At 46.9% G+C, this 22,592-nt stretch overlaps 1 protein-coding gene across 1 annotated transcript in view; it reads left to right on the top strand.

Annotated features, from left to right (window-relative positions):
- Positions 1-1,354: 1,354 nt before the first annotated feature.
- LOC137432941 (uncharacterized) overlaps positions 1,355-22,592 on the top strand; it is a 135,006-nt gene continuing 113,768 nt past the window's right edge. Inside the window, exons 1-3 of the mRNA XM_078783760.1 lie at positions 1,355-1,378; positions 2,680-2,715; positions 16,431-16,481. Of these exons, the coding sequence (XP_078639886.1) occupies positions 2,704-2,715; positions 16,431-16,481 (63 nt within the window). The 5' untranslated portion in view covers positions 1,355-1,378; positions 2,680-2,703. The remainder of the gene's footprint in view (positions 1,379-2,679; positions 2,716-16,430; positions 16,482-22,592) is intronic.

Below are 22,592 nucleotides of genomic sequence, written 5' to 3'. Positions count from 1 at the left end.
TTCCACACGTTGAGATTCGTCACCGGGAATATTTGGTTTCGGACAAGCGTTCTTTAAATGTCCGTGCTCGCCACAAATAAAGCACGTCATTGCCTCAGTAGCGATGTAAATTTGGTAGCTGCGATCTTTGTGCTTCAAAGTCACAGCAGCACTAAGCGATTGTGCATTGTTCTTTAAAACAATATAACAGTGACGCCGGAAAGACATGATGTGTCTAACCGAAGCGCCAGAACGCAAACGTAAGGGGATCATTGAGATCCGTGACACGACCGTCCCAAAACGGTTTAAAGCACAGGTAATCTCCTCGCTTTTAAAAAAAGGTGGTAAATTCGAAATAATAATTTTGACGGCAGGTGTGTCCAAAGGACACACAGTAAGAAAAAGATCCGGTGCGACAGACAAGCCGGTTTCGACTGTCTGAGCAACGTATCGCTCTTCGGACAGGAAGAGCACGACACGTTGATTCATTTTCGACGCTGCGAGAATGTTTTCGAGCCCAATTTGTTCTCCGAAACCCATTACAACGTCGTCAACACTAACTCCGTCCGGCGGACAAACTATGACCCCGTTCTTTGGAGTAAGTGCCTCGTACACACTATTGTGCAAACGTACGTTTGCCATAGTGTAAAATTAACAAATGAAGTAAATTGAAAAAACAAAAACAAACCTGCCACAAGCAAAACTAGCAAGTGGAGGAAAAGGAAAAGTAATAATATCGGTGAAGTATTTAGCCAAGAAAAGGCTAAATGTATAAACACGGCAAATGGAAGAGCAGGCCCAAACCAGGGGGTCCTGAAGAGGCCTGCTAATCACTTACCATGTGCGCTCTCTTTCTCTCTCCTGTCTCAACAAAGAAAGGAAACACGGGGAAAACTTCACAAACACGTACAAGGACACAAATGGAGTGAAATGGAGGACGGGAAAGACGCCAACACAGCACAGTACTCACAGCTCCTCACACACAGCAGCCATGATTGCCACACCCACGCACGACTCACCAACGACCAGCAGGGGGGGGGAGAGAGAGAGAGAGAGAGAGAGAGAGAGAGAGAGAGAGAAAGAGAAAGAGAAAGAGAAAGAAAAAACTCTGAAACCAGCGAGCAATTGGTTTGGGAAGGGTTAATTGGAGTAATGGATCATGGGGGATGATGTGAGATAGCGATGCACAGCATGCTTGAATTATTGGAGGGAGACGTGTAACCAGGAAAAACCCCCTAGTAAAACATTAAAAAATAGTTATTGTGTCAACAACTGTCATTTTTAACCATGTACAGCAGACATTATATGTTTTGTTCATATTCATGTGAGATAAGTTTTAATTTACCTATCCGGTTGACTGATTTTGTTGCAGGGTCCTCCTGGAAGAGATGGATTTCCGGTAAATTTTTCAAATTGTGATCATCATTATTCTGTTCTCACTCCTGTCATGCGAGTTTTTTTTATTATTATTTTTTTTTTTACAGTCATTTTTTCCACTTTGTCCTCAGTCTAGCCTACTTGCTCTCTTTCTCCATAGCAATCTGTTTCTTACCCTATTTCTATCTTCCTGCCCACCTCTTCCTCTGTATTGAAGTAATGCATACAGTCTCAGGATCATTGAAGTATAACAGGAGTGAGAAAACCACGTCGATCGGCTTATATTTTAGATGGGCATGGGATGATGGAGACGTTTGATGTTAAGGTGATGGGGCCTGGAAGCATTGCCATGTTGTATAGATGGTTATACATGATGGTTTTAGCTTTATGTTGCAAGGGAAAAGGCTATCAAGCCAAGGGTATAATTGTTTCTGATTGGCTGATTTGCACTGTCAAATTGAAGATGGAGGACAGACTTGGAGTAAATTTTCTCCGTTTTTCTTTTCCACCAATTTAACCCATTGTTTGGGCCAAAGATTTTCAGGCAAATGCAATCTAGTAAGCTATTCCCAAAATCTTTCGCTTGGGTTCATTTGTGTTCTGTAAGATGTTAATTTCAACATTTCAAATCTTTTTGGGGCCCTCTTTCGAGTTGTACTTTTCTTGCAACCAATCAACACATTGGAAGGTATTGGCACCAGAAAGAGTCGATAGGTTTAAATTGGAATTAGATAGGTACCTAGAAGTATTGGAGATGGAGGTGTGTAGGGATATTGGCGGGACTTGCAGGTAGCTTGCGTGTGGATGGATGATATCATCTGGCGTTGTTGTAGTGCAGGTACGATGGGCCGAATGGCCTCCTCCTGCGCCAAAGTTCCTTGTTAGTCACATTGTGCTCTCATTGTGGTATAATTACTAACATAGTGAAAGTTGAGTATGACAAGTTTATAAATTTTGTTGTTGTTGTTGTTATGGACAAGAACAACAACAACAATAACAACGGTAGGAGCATCAACATGATAGTTGTACTAGCAAATTTTCCATTGTACATTGGCCTGTCAAAATGCCAGAGATTTGGCCAAATTCCAGCCAAAAGGTAAATGATTCAGCTCAACTAAAACTGGATAGTATGGAACTCGGTAATAGGAAGAGATTTGGGCATAACAGGGCCACAGCACTGGGAGGTGTGTGTACGTTTGCTGTCCGATCGTGTGTCTGCCTCTGCTTGTACGGTTTGTACAAGTAGGGGTGAGGACGAAGCACGTTGCGGCACGGGAGAGATTGGCTGCTGGAAGTTGTCAATGCTGCCTGCTGCCTGTCTAGGGCTGGAAGGGAACACAAGGAAGCATGGGCCTAACGGTGAGTATATACGGTGTACTACATCCCCAAAATAATCTCTGCCTTGTCCACCTGTCCAACATCCTCTCCTCGCCCTGTATCCTTTCTTTTGTCTTCTGCTCTTTGGTGTCCTCCTTTCCTGTGGTCTCCTTAATGATGTTCCCTTCTCCAATCTTCTTCGTTCTAATTTTGTTCCTTTCTGTTTTCTCTTCTTTCTCTCCTCTATCCTATCTCTCTCTCTCTCTCTCTCTCTCTCTCTCTCTCTGTCTCTGTCTCTGTCTCTGTCTCTGTCTCTGTCTCTCTCTCTGTCTCTGTCTCTCTGTCTCTGTCTCTGTCTCTCTGTCTCTCTCTCTCTCTCTCTCTCTCTCTCTCTCTCTCTCTCTGTCTCTGTCTCTCTCTCTCTCTCTCTCTGTCTCTGTCTCTCTCTCTCTCTCTCTATTGTCTCCCATTCTTCTGTCCTACATCTCCCTCTCTGTGCTGCTCGTTTCCCCTCCTATCTTTCATTCATTCCCTAGTTTTGGCAATTTCCTCAGTTCATCTTATTTTCATGTCTTTCCCTTTTTTGTCTCTCTTCATGTTTTTCCTCGTGTGCCCCCATCCCACTCCCTCCCTCATCCGCCTTCCTGCGTTTTTCTTTCCCCATGTCGCTCCTTCATGTTGTCCTCCTCTCTAGTTCCTCTTTCCCTATTGAGTCTTCAGATCTAATATATCCATTTCCCTTTCATCTATCAATTTCCTGCCTGCTGCCCCCCTTACCCATTTCCTTCCTGCTGCCCCCCTTACCCTCCACTGCAACCCCTCCCTCCCCCCTGATTCGTCATCCTGTCTTTCCTCCTGAAAAACGTTCATTATTCCTGTCTTTTTTTCATTTTGAAAGAAAGCAAGACTTTAAAAATACGTTTTCTTTGCAATATCATCCCCTTCCCTCTCTATTTTCTTTATTCGGAATGACATTTACTTTTTTTTATGCCTGGGTTAAGATTATTTAAAGTAAAACCACAATTATGTTATGTGATATATGGTTGGGGAACGAAATGGTACTTTTAAATTTTTGCAAGGACGAAAAATGCAATTGGTGCACAGGGAGTGGTTCGGGGGAAGCCAAAAAGCCACCGACAGGCGACGGTGCATGGCCACGCTAATTAGCAGCCAATTTGTTTGCGGAAACGAGACAGAAAGGCCGGGTGGCCTGAGTAGGCCCTGGGCGCCACCTACAGCTGCACTCCATCACCGAACCTGGCCCAAGCAAAGACCACACGATGTAGGCCTGGTAATCGAAATTCTAAAGATCAGGCTGCATTTGGGTCTTCAGCCCGGTGCATAAAATGACAACTCCTTTCAGTTGGTTTCAGGTTATTATTGTCTTAACAATTCATGATTTTCTCATTTTTGTTCTTGATGTCAGTGCCTTTTGACCAGCACTTTCCCAAATTGAGAAAGAGTACAGGATTATTGCAACACTGGTGGATTCGTTTCCTAGGATCTGACAATTTGAATTGTTTTAGCTCGGTTTCATCTTTTATATTTGCCTTTTTCATCTTGAACTCTTATTTTGAAAGAAGGACCAGCTTTTGTGTTGCTGGGATTGTGTGCAGCACAAGTTTGATACTCCAAACAACTTGTCCTAGGCCTGTCCCTGGAATTTTGTGAGTTAATTTGTTTGTAACCATCATGGCTGTTTTGGGCCCTCGCAAGCCGTCAACACCGAGGATGGAGCACGTTTGTAACCCCAATACTGACCCTTCTTGACACTCATGGCCCCAGTTTGGCATGGCAGCTCGGACTTTGCAGCTCTCTGGTAATTTAGGCTATTACTGGCCCTGCACTTCCCAGTCACATTCCTCTCCATCGTACCACAACTGGGTTGCTCGTCCATGAAAATAATTCAACTCAGCAGTGGCTGACCCCATAGAGCAAACATTTGAGAGGATGAAGTTACACGGGCCAATTTGACGGAACAGATTTATTGCCTTTTTTTTACTGCACTGAATCAATCGTTCTTTAAGGACTTTTATCTGAGACGGTCTTGGAGCGGTGGGTGTGGTGTGGGAGAAAGGAAGCGGCAAGGGAGAGGAGGAAAGGGAAAGACGCAGATAAGAAACACCTCTCATCTTTAACAACAGCGGCTGGCCATATGTATCCCATGCGGTGCATTGTTGCGTGTGTTGGGGTCAAGGCTCAATACACTCTTTTCACTCTGAACTACTTGGAATTCTCTCTATTTGATAAAGCGGCAGTCGATATTTTTAAATATGTTCACTGCAAAATTAGAGAACTTTGACCTGGAGGGTCGTGCATGCTCAGAAAATGTTCAGTTTGCTTGCATTAAAGTTTGCACTATGTGGAGAATGGAACAAATTAGTAACTCCTTTTTAAATGTCTGGACGACCATTGTCCGTGCAAATAATTTTCGCATTTACGACGACGTAGTGTGTTTAAATAGTTGTATGAAATCAGCAGATTTAATTATATAATTATATCGGCAGAAAAATAGATTTCTTTTTTCTCCTTTAATTCGTGTGTGTGTGTGTGTGTGTGTGTGTGTGTATGTATATATATATACACACAGATTGAACCCCCTAACTTTATTCGGAAGCAAGGCACAGATTGAGTCTCACCCCAGCAATTGCTGCACAACCTGATAGCAACGAGTGTCACCTGCCACGCGGACACATTGTGTCTGCCCTGCTCCTCAGCAGTTAGGAGGTTTGCAGTCAGGAATATTAATTTAACCAAAGAAGCACACTGACCCTATGACATGATGCTGACGTCATGTGCCGCTGACGTCATGTGCATAAATTACACCAACACATCACCTCCAGACTCGTAGGCATCCGTGTGGTACTCAAGTCTTTGCAGACTGAGAGTAAAGCTCTATGGTCACAAATAGACAAAGGCAGAGATGTTGATCTCGATTTCGCCCTTATTATGGGCCTTATGGGGCCTGCCTTTTTTATAATAAAAAAGGTTTAAAAAATCAAACATTTAAACAGCCTCGGACGTGCACCTTGACCCCACGGCCAAGGCACACCGTCTATCAAGACTGTCCCATTGGCATACACATGCACCTCAACCAAAAGGCTGAAGCACATGGTCAATAAAGACACATGCATCCTGACCCCAAAGGGCCAGAATGCATGGTCATACAATTGGACCCCTCCTACATAGGAGTGAGTCCCCACAACTTCAACACCATGCCGTCCCGACGAGGGCTTATTATTATTATTTTTTTCCTCATCAGGACAACATAAAACAACAAATTCTTTAATTGTGACCAACCTAAGCCACTAATAAACACAGATTGAACCCCCTAACTTGACTCGGAAGCAAGGCACAGATTGCTGGAGTCTTACCCCAGCAATTTTATGTAATTTATGCACATGACGTCAGCAGCACATGACGTCAGCGTCATGTAATAGGGTGAGTGTGCTTCTTTGGTTAAACTTAATATTCCTGACTGCAAACCTCCTAACTGTTGATGAGCAGGGCAGAGACGATGTGTATGCGTGGCAGGTGACACTTGTTGCTAACAGGTTGTGCAGCAATTGCTGCTCATCAACAACAACCTCTTACAGGTTGTGCAGCATACACTTTTGAAGTGTGTTTGGGGTCATTGTCCTGCTGCAAGGCCCATGACCTTCGATGGAGACTCATCTTTCTGACACTGGGTTGAACATTGCGCTCCAAAATGCCTTGGTAATCTCCTGATTTCATGATGCTGTAGCGGTTCCCGCTGAATGTACACAATCGCCTTGCACCTGCCAGGACGCGGCCAGGGCGCGATCGCCATGCCGGGCTCGTCTGGACGGGCCCAGACGCGCCTCTCCTGGGCATGCCCGGACTCGCTGTTCCCGGGCACGCCCGAACCTCCCGGGCACGCCCGGTCTCGTCTTTCCCGGGCATGCCCGCTCTCGCCTTTCCAGGGCTCGCCCAGAGCGCCCGGGCACGCCCAGCCTCGACTTGCCAGGCCGCGTCCAGGACGCCCGGGCATGTCCAGACTCGCCTTTCTAGGACTCGCCCTTGTCACCCGGGCATGCCCGGTCTCGGTTTTCCCGGGCAAACGCCCGGGCATAAATGTGTATATATATTGCTGCCCGATAAACGGGCTTTTCAGAATACCTGAGCTGTTTTGTTTCAATAAAGCAACTCGGACGAATTCCGTCTTTGGTCGCGTCAATTCTTTCGACTCGCGTTGGAGCGCATCTCCTTCACTGGTGACCTACCGACATGGACACGGCAGTGACTCTTAAACTGCCTACCTTCTGGGAGGCTCACGCGGCTGTTTGGTTTGCCCAGGCGGACTCCCAGTTCGCCCTGCGAGGCATCACCGCGGACGACACCCGCTTCCACCACGTCGTGGCAGCGCTCGGTTCCGCCACCGCGGCCCGCGCCCTGAGCCTCCTCGAGCACCCGCCGGCTGCCGACAAGTATGACGCGCTAAAGACGCTCCTCCTCGACGCTTTCGCCCTCTCACCGGCGGCACGCGCACGGCGCCTGCTCGACCTGCCCGAGCTCGGCGACACGCGCCCGTCCGAGCGCATGGACTATATGCTCTCGTTGCTCGGTGAGCACTCTCCGGATTTTCTGTTCCGCGAGCTGTTCCTTCGCCAGCTGCCTCACCCGGTACGCCTCGCCCTGGCTGGCACGTCGATCATCGATCCCCGCGCCCTCGCCAGGGAAGCCGATAAGATCTCCTCGGCAGGCCAACACATCGGCGCGGCTACCTGGAGCCTGCCGCCGTCAGAGGCGACGCCCGAGCGCCCTGCGCGGTTGGAGGCCGAACTGCCGGTGCAACTGGCGGCCGCCACGGCGCGCCGACCGCTTCCGACACGACGGCCGGGGCCTCCACCTGACCAGGCGTGGTGTTATTACCACGCCAGGTTCGGATACAAGGCTCAGACGTGCCGACCCCCGTGCACTTTCGGCAATTCGGGAAACGGCCGGGCCGGCGTTCATTCCCAGCCATGAGCGCCGGCCACTCGGCGGCGTCCGGGCGGCGTTTCCTTTGTGACACCGGCGCCCAACTGAGCGTCATACCCGCCTCCGAGCAGGACAGGCGGGACGCCGTTTGCGGCCCCTCTTTGGTCGCTGCTAATGGCTCGGCCATACGCACTTTCGGCCCGCGCGACGTCACCCTCTGCTTCGGCAGCCAGCGCTTTCAGTGGACCTTTGTGACCGCCTGCGTCCCCATGGCTTTGCTGGGCGCCGACTTCCTCTGCGCGCACGGGCTGCTGGTCAACGTCAAACGTCGTCGCCTTGTCAACGCCGAGACCTTCAGCTCCCTGGCGTGCACGATGAGCAGCTCCGCGCCGACCGAACTGGCGTGCGCCCTCCCGACGGCGAACGAGTTCGCTCGCCTGCTCGCGGAATTCCCGGCCCTCACACGGCCGACGTTTTCGGCTGTCGCAGTGCGGCATGGGATCGAGCACCACATACCCACTACGGGCCCGCCGGTCTACGCCAGGGTCCGCCGCCTCGACCCGGCCAAGCTCGCCGTGGCAAAGGCCGAGTTCGACGCATTGGAGCACCTCGGCATCGTGCGGCGCTCCAATAGCGCGTGGGCCTCACCACTGCACATCGTGCCAAAGCCGGGGGGCGGGTGGCGACTACCGCCGCCTCAACGACGCTACCACCCCCGACAGGTACCCGATCCCGCACATCCAGGACTTTTCCGCCCGTTTGGCGGGATGGGTCATATTTTCCAAAATTGACCTGATACGGGGATACCACCAGGTACCTGTCCGGGCGGCCGACGTCCCGAAGACGGCCGTCATCACGCCGTTCGGCCTGTTCGAATTTTTGAGGATGCCATTTGGCCTCAAGAACGCGGCCCAGGCGTTCCAGCGCTTAATGGATGGCGTGCTGCGCGACCTGCCATTTCTTTTCGTCTATCTGGACGACATCCTCGTCGCCAGCACGTCCCGCGCCGAGCACCTCCTCCACCTCCGAACACTGTTCGGTCGCCTCAGCGAGCACGGCTTAATTGTCAACCCGGCCAAATGCCACTTCGGCACGACGACAGTTGACTTTTTGGGCCACCGCATCACCAAGACCGGGGCCGTGCCGCTGCCGACCAAGGTCGAGGCCATCACCACGTTCCCGCGTCCCCGTTCCATCAAGGCCCTACAAGAGGTCCTTGGCATGGTGAATTTTTATCACCGATTCGTGCCCTGCGCTGCTCAGCTCATGCGGCCCCTTTACGAGGCCCTCCGGGGCAAGCCGGCCAAGCATGACATCGTTTGGTCCGCGGCCATGGACGCGGCCTTCGCGAGCGCAAAACGGGCCCTCGCCGACGCAACGCTGCTGGCTCACCCGGTGCTCAACGCTCCCATCGCCCTCACTACGGACGCCTCCAACTATGCGGTGGGCGCCGTCCATGAACAATGGGTGGACGGGGTTTGGCAGCCACTCGCTTTTTTCAGCCGGCAGCTCCGGCCGAACGAGTTAAAATACAGCACGTTCGACCGCGAGCTGCTCGGTCTATTCCTGGCCGTTCGCCATTTCCGACACCTCCTGGAGGGCCGCCCGTTCACGGCTTTCGTCGACCACAAGCCGTTGGTCTACGCAATGGCCAAAGTCACGGAGCCGTGGTCGGCCCGCCAGCAGCGCCACCTCCACCGTGTCGGAATTCACCACGGACATCCGGCACGTCGCCGGCAAAGACAACGCCGTGGCCGACTGTCTTTCTCGGGCCAGCGCGAACGCGGTCCACCTCGGCGTGGACTTCGCGCTCATGGTGGCCGACCAGACCAACGACGCCTCGGTGCAGGCCCTCCGGGCGGCGGACACGGGCCTCCGCCTGGCCGACATCCCCTTCGCGGCACCGTCCTGCTCTGCGACGTCTCCCAGGGCCAGCCTCGCCCCATCGTGCCCGTTTCCTGGCAGCGCCGCATCTTCGCCTCCATCCACGGCCTTTCTCACCCGGGCCGGAAAGCTTCTCAGAAGCTGGTGTCGGCGCGTTTCGTCTGGCACGGCCTTCGACGGAACGTCCGCGACTGGGCCAACGCCTGCACGGCCTGCCAGGGGGCCAAGGTCCACCGCCACACCCAGGCCCCGCTAGCACCTTTCACCGTGCCTGCACGGCGTTTCGACCACGTCCATGTGGACCTGGTGGGTCCCCTGCCCCCATCACGGGGGTTCACCCACCTGCTCACCATGGTGGACAGGACCACCAGGTGGCCGGAGGCCGTGTCCCTCACCTCCACCACCACCGCCGACGTGGCGCAGGCATTCATCGCCACCTGGGTGGCGCGCTTCGGCGCACCGGCGGACATCTCGTCCGACCGCGGCCCACAGTTCACGTCCGAACTTTGGGGCGCGGTCGCCCGCTCGTTGGGGGTCACGCTGCACCGCACCACAGCCTACCACCCCCAAGCCAACGGGTTGTGCGAGCGGTTTCACCGCTCCATGAAGGCCGCACTCATGGCCGGCCTTCAGGACGACGGTTGGACCGACCGGCTGCCGTGGGTCCTTTTGGGCCTCCGCACGGCCCCCAAGGAGGACCTCCGGGCGTCCGCCGCCGAGCTCGTCTACGGCCAGCCACTCCGCGTCCCGGGCGAGTTCGTGCCCGACGCTACCAGTCCCTGGTCCGCCGCACACCAGTGCTCGGACCTCCAGGAGGCCGCCCGCCGATTTGCCCCCGTGCCAACGTCCCGCCACGGTGGCCCCCAGTCCTACGTCCCCCCGGCGCTTCGCACAGCGGAGTACGTCTTTGTGCATCATGACGCACACCGGGGGCCACTCCGGCCGCCGTACGACGGGCCCTTCCGGGTCCTGCGACGGGGCGACAAGTCCTTCGTCGTCGACGTCGGCGGCCGGTCGGACCGGATCTCTGTGGACCGCCTCAAACCGGCGCACGTGGACGTCGACCGACCACCACGGTTGGCCCTTCCTCCGCGGCGAGGCCGCCCCCCGTCTACAGTTCCCCCCGCTCGACCACCCACCACCGGATCGGACCCCCCCCCCACCCCCACGACCCTGCAGGGGTCGCTTCGGCCGGGTCATCCGGACCCCCCTTAAATTGACCCTGCCGGTGCAGGTCGATTCTGGAGGGGCGTGTGTAGCGGTTCCCGCTGAATGTACACAATCGCCTTGCACCTGCCAGGACGCGGCCAGGGCACGATCGCCATGCCGGGCTCGTCTGGACGGGCCCAGATGCGCCTCTCCTGGGCATGCCCGGACTCGCTGTTCCCGGACACGCCCGAACCTCCCGGGCACGCCCGGTCTCGTCTTTCCCGGGCATGCCCGCTCTCGCCTTTCCAGGGCTCGCCCAGAGCGCTCGGGCACGCCCAGCCTCGACATGCCAGGCCGCGTCCAGGACGCCCGGGCATGTCCAGACTCGCCTTTCTAGGACTCGCCCTTGACACCCGGGCATGCCCGGTCTCGGTTTTCCTGGGCAAACGCCCGGGCATAAATGTGTATATATATTGCTGCCCGATAAACGGGCTTTTCAGAATACCTGAGCTGTTTTGTTTCAATAAAGCAACTCGGACGAATTCCGTCTTTGGTCGCGTCAATTCTTTCGACTCGCGTTGGAGCGCAGCTCCTTCAATGCCATGCACACATTCAAGGCACCCATTTCCAGGGGCAGCACAGCAACCCCAAAATATCACTGAACCTCCTCCATGTTTGACTGTAGGAAATGTGTGCTTTTCTTTGAAGGCTTCATTTTGTTTTCTGTAAACAGAGTTGATGTGCTTTACCAAAACCTCTAATTTGGTCTCCTCTGTCCACAGGAAATTATCCAAGAAGGATTTTGGCTTGTTCAGATGTGTTTTGGCAAACTCCAGTCGGGCTTTCTTATGTCTCTCTCTCTCTCTCTCTCTCAGCAGAGGGGTCTTCCTAGGTCTCCTACAATAGAACCCCTTTCATTGAGTTGGCAACGGATGGTGTGAGTTGAAACTGTCGTACCTTTTGTCTGAAGGTCAGCTTCAATCTGTTTGGCAGTTGATCGAGGTGCTTTCTCCACCATTCGAACAATCCTTTGCTGCAATCTTCGATCAAGTTTTCTCTTGCGGTCACGTCCAGGGAGGTTGGCTACAGTGCCATGGGCCTTAAACTTCCTGATAACATTGCGTACGATGAACACAGGAACATTAAGGTCTCTGGAGATGGACTTGTAGCCCGAGATTGTCCATGCTTGGCTACAATCTTGTGTCTGACCTCAGACAATTCTCTGGTTTTCTTTCTTTTCTCCATGCTCATTGTGGTACATGCAGTGACACAAAACAGCAGAATGGCTCCTTTTCCCTATTCAAACTGGCTGAATGAGTGATTTTTTTTATTGCAGGCACCTGTAACTCACTACAGGGGAGTTCAATTCCAAAGTAAGGGAGAATCACCTGCTTGAAATCGAATTATTTCTTACAACTTCTAAAAGGTGCCAATAATATTGTCCGGACCATTTTAGGATTTCTGTGTGGAATAAGCTAAGATTTAGTAATTTTTTCACCTTTTTTGTTTTGTTCCACTGCAAACCAAAGAAATACATATGTGGATACCAAAATATTTTTTTATTTCAACAATTTTCTGGAAGAAAATTTTGAAGGAAGTGCAACGGTGCCAATATTTTTGGCCACGACTGCACAGGCCACAACTGTACATTATTTGTTGACTGGTATCCCCTTCCAGGTCACTATCCTCTTCAACTAAAATATCAAACAAGCCCGGCTACTCCGCTGTTAGACTTTCGGTCTTGTTTTTTAGAGATTGACACAGCAGTCAAGCATAGTTTTTATCGGGAGTTTCTTTTAAACTTGGTTTATTTGTCGTTAATTAGACTTTTATTGCACGTGCCTCTCAATATCATCTTGCATGCCACTCGTGTGGCTCACGTGCCATACGTTTACCTTCCTTGCTCTAATTTTGGGTCTTCCAATTCAAAAGTAATAAAAAACCCAAATTGTCAATTTTGAAATGTCCCTAATCCCTCTAATCCTATCATTGTCTCGGCAAATCTGCCTGCATCCGTCTCTTGCCCTTCTACATTAAAGGTACCCTCTGGGTCACATGGTTACCCCACAGATCCATGCTCCAGCCTTCGTGCTGGTGCAGGCTTTCATGGGAAACCCAACACTGGCACTATACTCCATCCCTTATTGCTCACCACATTATTGCTCACAAGTGCACACACTCATGCCGGCATGCACGGGGCCCGCGACTTCAATCTCCTGCACTTGTAGCCCAACATGCACTGAGGCGCACCCATCACCGACCGGCGGTTTGATCTCCGCCACGCAGATTTGAGTGTTGACAGCAGCTCACCCGCATTTGCTCATTCACCCTCCGCCACACCCATGCCTGGCAGCCAGCACCGGGTAGTTTCAAGCTCGTGGCATGTCTGGTCGCGGCATGAACAGAGTAGATTAGGGATAGCAAGAGAAAGATGATGTGAAAGATAGCACTGCCTCCTTTCTGGTATTGCACCCCCTCCATGCTTTGTCCCACCAGGTACCTGCAGGACACACACAGTTCACCGGCAACCCCCTCCGAGTGAAACTGGCAAAATCGACAACCACTTCCTACCTCCACTCATTTGTTCCTCCTTTTCCCCACCTATGGAACCAACTTCCACACTCCCTTCAATCGCATTCTTCCCTCTAGGTCTTCAAGGCAGCTGTTCACCATCATCTTCAATCATCCCCCATCCAAAATCATGATCTTTTCTACACCCGTTAAACCACCCACCCCTCTCGAAATTTTGCTTCTGTATCCATCTTGTCCACCACTTGCATTCTTCCCTACCTCTCATCATTACCCACATCCCTTGTTTGTCTGTCTCCATCCATTTTCTACCTCCGCCCTACTGTTGGCGTTTCTCCTTTCTCCTTGTGCTGTTGCTTTTATGTTGCGTCCTGATCTGTTCTGTGTTCCAACTCTAACACGAGCCACGCCGATGTGTACAAAAAAAATAAAAAATCATATCAATATTCACCAATGCTGAGAACACAAGTGGCAAATTTGATTGGTCGACATGGCGTAAAATGGCGTAATATTTTGGCGTAGAATTTGTGGTCTACATTGTTCAAGTAAATAATTCAATTGAAATAAATAAAAACTTTAAAGGCTGGAGATTTTTTTTCTGGACGTTTACCGCCGTTGATGCACCCACCATCTTTTACACCACCTTTTTGTTTAACACGTTAAATTAGTTATTCGTGCCTGTTGTTTGTTTCCTTTATGACGTCCTTAAAAGCAGGAAGTTTCCTGTTTGGAATTATTTTTCCATTTTGTTTTGCCGCCAGAGAGGCAGACAGAGTAACACAATTACCCAACTTCTCTGTGCGCCTGCGCGCTCAGGCCGAGATTCTGTCCAACTTGCCAAATTCAGAGCGAAAGTGCTGCTAAAATGCAGGTTCCCATTCCGATTCGTGTTCTACAGTGTTCAAAATATAGAATTCAATTGAAATCAAGTGGTTCCTTGATCATACACTGACAAATGGAGACGGACAGTCTGAACCAATTGCTTCACCCCTCTGTGTGCTTCCCGCACAGGGTAATAACCATCTCCTTCTCTTACACGAATCATGAGGACAATTTTCCTGTATCATATGGACAGTCAATCTCAATGAATACTGTCTGCAGCAGCCATTTCTTCAACAACTGCAACATGGTCACCAAGCATCTGGAAGCAACCAATCCCTAAAATATCAAGGAAAATCACCTTGCCAGCTTTACGCAAACACAATGAACATTCCATTGGGTATTTGGACTGCAAATCAGCTTTGTATAATTGGGCTGTTTATTGTTTGCCATTATATACAGGACTGGCGCTCGCATTTTGAGCATACGATCAGTGATTGTCTTTGGCGAGTTAATTTGGCCAATGTCATTCAGCGTCCACTGGAGAGATGTACTCTGACCTCCAAGCTGAATGACTTCCAGAATGAGATCAATCGTGACAGCATATGTGCCTGAAAGTGGGTCTTTTATTCTGGCCTTATAACAACCGTCATTTATATCACGCGTAATCATGCGTAGCAGTATTTTTAAAATTTTGAACAAGTTGTACACTTGAACGTTGTGTTTTTGCTTTCTCTGCATACGTTTTCATTGGCATAAATTGGGAAGATGAGGCTTTGGACTTCTCCGTGGACTGACCTGCAGCTTTTCCAGTGTCACTGTGCTGAGTAGTAACACTGACGTTTCTTGCTCAGATCTTAGTAAAGTACAGGTGCTACTGCCAGGTCCCGCTGAGCTATGGATGGAGGCGAGTTTTTCCACGTCTGGGCACATTTGTAATTATAAGATTTATTGTCCTCATGTGTAAAATTCCACGGGAGATTTATCAGCCTGGGATGAGGTTTTTTTGAGGAGCAGTCTACTTTTTGCTGAAACCCTACGAAGTTTGGTGAAAGCTATCCAGGTTGGGAAATTAAGATGTTTAAGACTGCAGGTGAAGGCCGACCAACCACTGCAACTGATAAGGAACACATTCAGAAGGTGTATATCATTCTTCGGTAGAATTGAAGAGATATTTACCGGGATTTTACACACATCTTTGGATGAAGGAATTGTTATGTGGGTATCAGATATGAGACTTGGACGAGATCAAACCCGTTCGGGCATATTTCAGGAGTTCATAAGCACCAGAAATGACTGTGCTGACATCTTTTCCGTGCCGTACTGCCGGCAAAATATGCATTGCACTTCAGGTAGATATGTGGAATAATGGAGGGTTCTGCTTTCACATCCGCCAGTATTCATTCATCTTTGGCGATTGCAAGGTATCATGTTCATTAAAAGCATCCACAAAACTTTTGAAACAACCCTCGTATATTCCTCAAATTATGAATAGAATAAGAGCTTTGAATATGAAAGAAACTATAATGACAAACTTGATTTTATTCACAAGTATACCCATACATATATATATATATATATATACACACACACGTTTTTTTTTGTTTTTTTTTACACGAGTTTCCTTACAAGGAACTTCAAAGCATGAGGAGGCCATTTAGCCCATCAATCATGGGTTATGCTTCTTTTTTTTTTTAACCCAGCCTAGGATTGTGGAAGAGCTCGGATACAGAACAGATCAGGACGCAACATAACAAAGGGAACATCAGGAGAAAGTGGGAAGATCAATTTCAGGCTGGAGGGAGAAGGTAGACGCAGACGGACAAACAAGGGATGCAAGTAAGGATGAGGGGTAGGAGAGAACGCCAGGGGTGGACAAGATGGATACAGAAGCAATTTTTTGGGAGAGGTGAGGGGTGGTTTAACGGTTGTAGAAAAGATCATGGATTTGGATGTGGGACTTACGACCTGAGATGGTGATGAACAGCTGTCTTGAAGACCCAGAGGATTGTCAATCTATATGGTTGTTTGTCCGTGCTCTATCGTTTTTAAATGCGGAGCATCAAGCAAGTAAGCAGCGCGTACCATTTTTAACGTCTTTCGTATGAGTTGGCCGGGGTCAAACCGCCGACCTCCCACACTCAAAGCGGACGCCCTAACCAATACACTACGAAGTCTGGTATTGATAAGCTCTTCTGGAAACCTTTTTCTATTTTTGCCTTTGCTTTTGTGATAAGGGGTACGTTAGATGCATCAATTCAATCAAGTGGTGTAAACACCATGTATTTTTTTCTGACTTAGCACATGTTGAAGTCATAAAAAAAAGTTTTTGCTTGGAGAGTTCTATTTATGCCAAAATGACCAGGTTAGTATGGCTACAAGTGAGATGTGGGTATTAGTATACCATCGCTCATGATGACTGTGTGTGCTTACAGGGTGCACCTGGAGAGCCAGGCCTATCAGTGGTTGGGCCGCGAGGGCCACCGGTAAGTCTTAGCGTTAGGGCATCTTTTTCTTCTCTTCCGCACTCCTCACCGTTTCCTCATTTATGGAGCTTCAATACTATTCTCACATGGCCATTGTGCTGTCTCTTTGTGTTGTAGTTGATGATACCGGCCTGCGTGGGTCTCTTTCTGTTGGTATCATTATCTCTGTATCTTACGGTCATCAAGCATTTGCCAAAAGTTCCCCTCATGCAATATAGAGTCAAACACTATACCATAGAGCAGATCTTGGAATTTGGAGAAGGGTTTGGGAGTTTATGATCATCATGTGATCAGTTTTCCAAGAATAGGATGTATCTGCATTGTTAATCTTAAAGAATCACATCCGAACGATCTCACATCAGAACTTAGGTATCACTGCATGTACCTAACATGTCATTTTTTGTGAGGACGTTAATATTTTTAATTTAAAAAATGGTTGAAATAACGGCAGAAGATTCCATGCCAGATCTAGGATAAAAATCATATTACAGTGGCATTGCCATCGGCGCATGAGCTGAAAGGCGGGAAAACTGCAATTGTACTCAGATGATCAATCGGATCAATTTGAGGTCCGCTTATTATCTCGTGAAATCACGTGACTATGACGTATTGATTTGATTCCATCATATTTCGGTTTTAAACTATGAATGAATTTTTTTTTTTTTTTTTTAGTTTTGCTGCTCCATCTTAAGAACGTTACATTAATATGAATTTTTTTTCTTCTTAAATTGCTCACGTGGTCGAATTCTGCAACGGACGACCTATACTTAGCTGGGGCATTGCCGGGAAGCGAGAGTTTTCTCTACCCAGAAATGCCATAATTTATATCTCCAACCAAACCTCAGAACAAAATTGGAAAATTGCAGGAATTATTTTAGGACTTTTATTTTTCTTTCTATTGCACCAAAGTGGAAAATTACTATAAGTCCAGAACCACTGCAGGCAGCTGTTTGATATATGAGCGTGGTGGGTTGGCAGCTCAGGGTTTAAATCTCGCGAGACCGTGGAGGCCATATATAATCTTGTCAGTAAGCAAAGGAGAGCATGGTAATGTTAACAAGGCGATCAGATGAGACTTTATTCGTGATAAGCACACTTTGATGGCATTTAGTACGTATATATAATTATATAACACTTGCACCAATAGCACCATTTGTGCAAGTTGTTTTTAATTATTCCCTCCTAAATTGTTCCTGTTTTTTTGTCTTGAAAGGAGGTGATGTGAGGACCTCCTGAACCCTCCTCCGAACCAAACCCTCCCTTCCCCCATCCCCTGATCCACTCTTGCTATACAGAGCTATCCAATAGCTGTGCATATTAAACCTCATTTTTCATGTAATTTTCACAGAAACTGTTCAAAATTCCACTTTTAAAATGTATGTCAAATGCTCACCCTTAGGGGCTCCTTTTGCTTTTCTTTATATATTTATATAATTATATTTTTCATGCTTTATTTATATTATATATAATTTTTAATATAATATGTAGAGTGCTATCTAGGGTACCTGGCATTGTCCATTGCTGTTCTAATCCTGATTGCATTTCTAATAAATCAAATTTATATATATATTTTCCAATTTTTTTTTTCAGTTGTTTTTTGTCGGGGCCTAAAACACTTCCCTACACCCACTAAGGAATGGGGTCAAGGATCATTTAATATAACCTTTCACATAACTACAACGGCATAGGAACGATAAAGTGACTAAAAAAAAAAATTGAAAGAAAAATAATCCAACTTTTTATTCCTCAAAATTGTCAAAAATTGTTTTTGCCTAAAACACTCCCCAGCACTCACTGATGAACCACTGAAAGTTCACACACATCTCGTTTTTTCATTTCTGTTCCTCACAATTCTATCCCTCTTTCATTCACAGACATACACACACACACACACACACACACACACACACAAAAACACACACACACACACACACACACACAAATAATTGTACAGTATCGGTTGTTCCTAAACTTAAATAATTTAAAGGATTGTTGTAAATGATATTAATTTTACAACATCCCATATTCAACTTTATTTAAATTGTAAACCTCAAAGTTTCTCCACCTAAAGCAAGAACCTTAACCTGTAAGCAATTGACTGGTTTCCCGACTGCATGGATCATCAGCTGGACACCGTTCTTCCTCGAGGTTTCAATCCTTTCAGCCCAGGACCTCTCCAAACGGCGGATCCACAACCTCGATCATGGATCCACATCAATAAATGGTACATCAGTAGATCCACAACCTCAGTTGTGTCCAGGCAGTCAGTCAACCCATCAATGCAACATAACTTATTCCAACTTTACTTGCAATAGGATTTAATGTGTTATCATATATTTATAACTTTCCTTACACACTCTATAATATGATAATATCATTAAATCATTCACATCTTACCCTTAAATACATCAATCGACCAACACACACACACACACACACACACACACACACACACACACACACACACACACACACACACACCTCTCTTGTATAGTTCTATATTTAAATGCCTATGGAAGCCGAATGGTTTTGCATCACTCATACTCATCTTGAATGGGGGCCTGATAGGTTATCCATGAAGTTGCAAGTTAATCTTACTGAAAAGAGCAATATTAAATACTTGCAAAAGTACCCTCCATAGTGACGGAACAAGTTTAAGTTAATCTATCAATTTAAATAATTTCATGAACTTTAAAAGGTTCATTGTGTTGCCCTCTTGGTTTCACTCCGAGCCAAATGTTTGAGCTACTTGTACCACCCACTGCAAAATGGTTGTGCAACATCGGGTGGCGGAGGTTGGATTTGTCTAAAAAGAGGACAAAATATAGCTATTTTAAATTTTGTATAACTCCATGAAGATCAGTATTAAATCTAGTTTAATCCAGATGTTTGTGTTAACCTGAAAGATTACCGGAAGGGGCAATAAGGTGACTGACTATGTTGCACCAATAAAAGTGAAATGAAAATGTAAAATAACCAATCAGCAGCTTTGCAAACACAGCACGGGAAGTGGCCGCCGTAAACGGGAGACAGACAAATGCACATACAGTCACCATGGTTTGCAATATATGAGAATTTGACTCTAAACTTGTGGAAACTGAAACCAGACGGCATCAGCCCACGGGTCCTAAAATCCTGCTCTGCCGCTCTTTCACACCCTCTCTCTGTTCTCTTCACCCTCTCTTTTGCTCAAGGTCATCTGCATTCAGTTTGGAAATCAGCCAACATTACCGCTTTACACAAAAAATGTGCAAAAACAAATCCTTAAGGTGGGTTTTCACAGGACACGCGAACGGTTCGCGAAGGATGCGAATGTCGAAAAAATGGCAAAGTCCAACATTCGTATTTTAGGCTCCAAAAGTTCGCCAAACATGCGCGGGGGTTCGGAAGCGTCGTCAATTGTTCGCAGGCAGTCGTTTTTTGTTCGGCGGGTATTTCAAACATTTTTGTTTGAAATACCCGTACGTCAAAAGTATATCGTAGCGTTGTCATTTAAGTAGATTGCAATAAATACGTTGTTCATATATGCACTCTTCATTCTCATCTTTCTTCCTAACTCTTACTCGGACAAGCAAATCCCCTATGCCATCCATAATGGTACACTCTATCCATACACCACATCCTCCCTTCCGTGGATGTTCCACGGGTTTCGGCTAGTTATTAATATTAAGTCCTTGCCTCCCCAAATAGAGAAGTTAAAATACACCAATATATATATATATATATATATTTATATATATTTATATTAATATATTTATATATATTTATTTATATATGTATATATTTATATTTATTTATGTATATATTTATATTTATTTATTTATATATTTTTATTTATATATTTATATATATTTATTTATATATTTATATTTATATATTTATATATTTATATATATTTATTTATATATATTTATTTATATATGTATATATTTATATATTATATTTATATATTGATGTATTGATGTATTTATATATATATTTATGTATTGATATATTTATATATTGAAATATTTATATATTTATATATATATTTAAATATTTATATATTTATCTATATATGCTGTATATATAATGTCCATGTCTCTTTTCATCTCTTGAAAAGTCTAAAGTATGGTATACTATTTCACATAGGGTCATACATTCATTCGTAAGATGTAGGGATATGTTCACATGTGGCTGTTTGTATATGTTAATGCAGCGAAAAATCGATCAAGTTGTAAAATTAAAATCTCCTTCCTTCTTTCTTCATCTGCTCATCATGATACAGACTTGGCATTTAATATGGAATATTTTTTTTGTGCCGGTGAACTTACTTTTCAAGATGACTTAGAACCAAAAGTTCATTGGAATTATGTTGAAATTATTCTAGATTTTGTTAATGTGACCTTTAAAAGAAACAAAAACCACATTTGACATTTCGAAGCAAATAAATTGATCCTTGAAAGTGATGTAAACTGATATCGAACTCAATTCATGCACAGTACTGTGTTAAACTTCTGTACGTTTTCCAGAAGTATCTCTTTATTTTGCACATTATCCCAAAAAAATTTCAACAAAAACAAAAGCTAAATTATGACTGGGCTTACAGACAGTAAAATTACAGTTCAGTACTTCGTGTAACCCCCATGAGCATTCGGGAGAGCACGTACACATCGAGGCATGCTGTTCACGAGATTTGCCAAGGTTTGGACAGGAATCGCTTGCCATGCAGTGACAATAGTCTGCTGCAATTCACGCACAGAGGTCGGCTGGTCCAAGTTGTCGATTTGATGCGTTAATTCTGCCCACAAGTTCTCTATCGGATTCATATCCGGGGACATGGCAGGCCACTCCATATGCTCTACACCACGGTCAGCAAGAAAGTGTTGGATCATGCGAGCACGATGAGGCCGTGCATTGTCATCTTGGAAGACAAAGTTTCCTCGAAAGGCTGCACAAGCAAATGGGAGCAATGTTTCTTCCAGAATGACGCTGTACTTGAACTGGTTCAGGTTTCCATTCAGAACAAGCAGGTCAGTTTTTCCCCCTGCATGAAAAGCAGCCCAAACGGTCACCCCACCACCTCCAGCTTGGACTCTTGGCACTATACAATCTTCGTTGTGGGCTTCATGCACTTGTCTGTGCACTCAGACGTGGCCATCTTGACGATAGACCAGAAATCTAGACTCGTCACTGAAGGTCACGTGATTCCAGTGTCCTGACTGCCATTGACGGTGCTCTCTGGCCCACTACTATCGGCGCTGGCTGTGTTGTCTGGTCAGGCGTGGCTTTCTCAGGGGACGCCTGGCACGATAGCCTGCTTGAACCAGTCATTGGTTGACTAGCCTTCTGGATACAGGCACATTTGTCAGTTGCTGCCGCTCAACCCTAAGCCGATTAGCTGACTTGGTACGGCCATTGCAGACTAACCGGTGCAGCTGGCGATCATCTCTCCTTGTGGTTCTTCGTGGACGTCCTGGCCTCGGTATTGGAGTAGGGACACCCCTCTGAGCATTTCGTTTCAGGATCTTTGACACCTGACCTTGAGTGATGCCACACTGCCGAGCAATAGCACGCTGTTTCATGCCAGAATTTCGTAAAGCCACCACTCCATGACAAACAGCATTGTCAAGTTGACGGACCATCTACAGAGGAAGCGGCAATAACTTTTGTAGACGTGCAGCAGTTGTTTTCCACTAATACAGAACGCAACAACCCTTATATACCCGATTGTGAAGCCAATCGTCAAATGTACCTGTCCTTACATTTTGTCACGCCACCTGTGATATAATCCTGTTATTGACTTCTTGCTGCGAAAGACAATCAGTGACATGGTTCTTTCAACAAAGACATCACCGAAGGGTAAAATAAACTCACCAGATTGATATACCGAGTTCAGAAAGTAAACCCAAGTCAAGAAAAAAAATATATATTCCATATTAAATGCCAAGTCTGTATATAAATGAATTAATTTTGGTGGTTTTCTTTCTCCTTTTTTCTTTCTCCCTCTGTCTTATATTGTAGGTTTATTTTTATTTCATCTGTTTGTTTATTTCTCTCTGACTGGGAAGGTTTTTATGATGTGCACTGCTTTGAGTCGTCCTCCCTTACCTTTTCTCTACCCCATTTCTC

This window comes from Myxine glutinosa, chromosome 8, assembly GCF_964187855.1.
Source record: "Myxine glutinosa chromosome 8, kmMyxGlut1.1, whole genome shotgun sequence".
NCBI lineage: Eukaryota > Metazoa > Chordata > Myxini > Myxiniformes > Myxinidae > Myxine > Myxine glutinosa.
The sequence above is the reverse complement of the archived record's forward strand: the minus strand, read 5'-3'. Positions and strand labels throughout refer to the sequence as shown.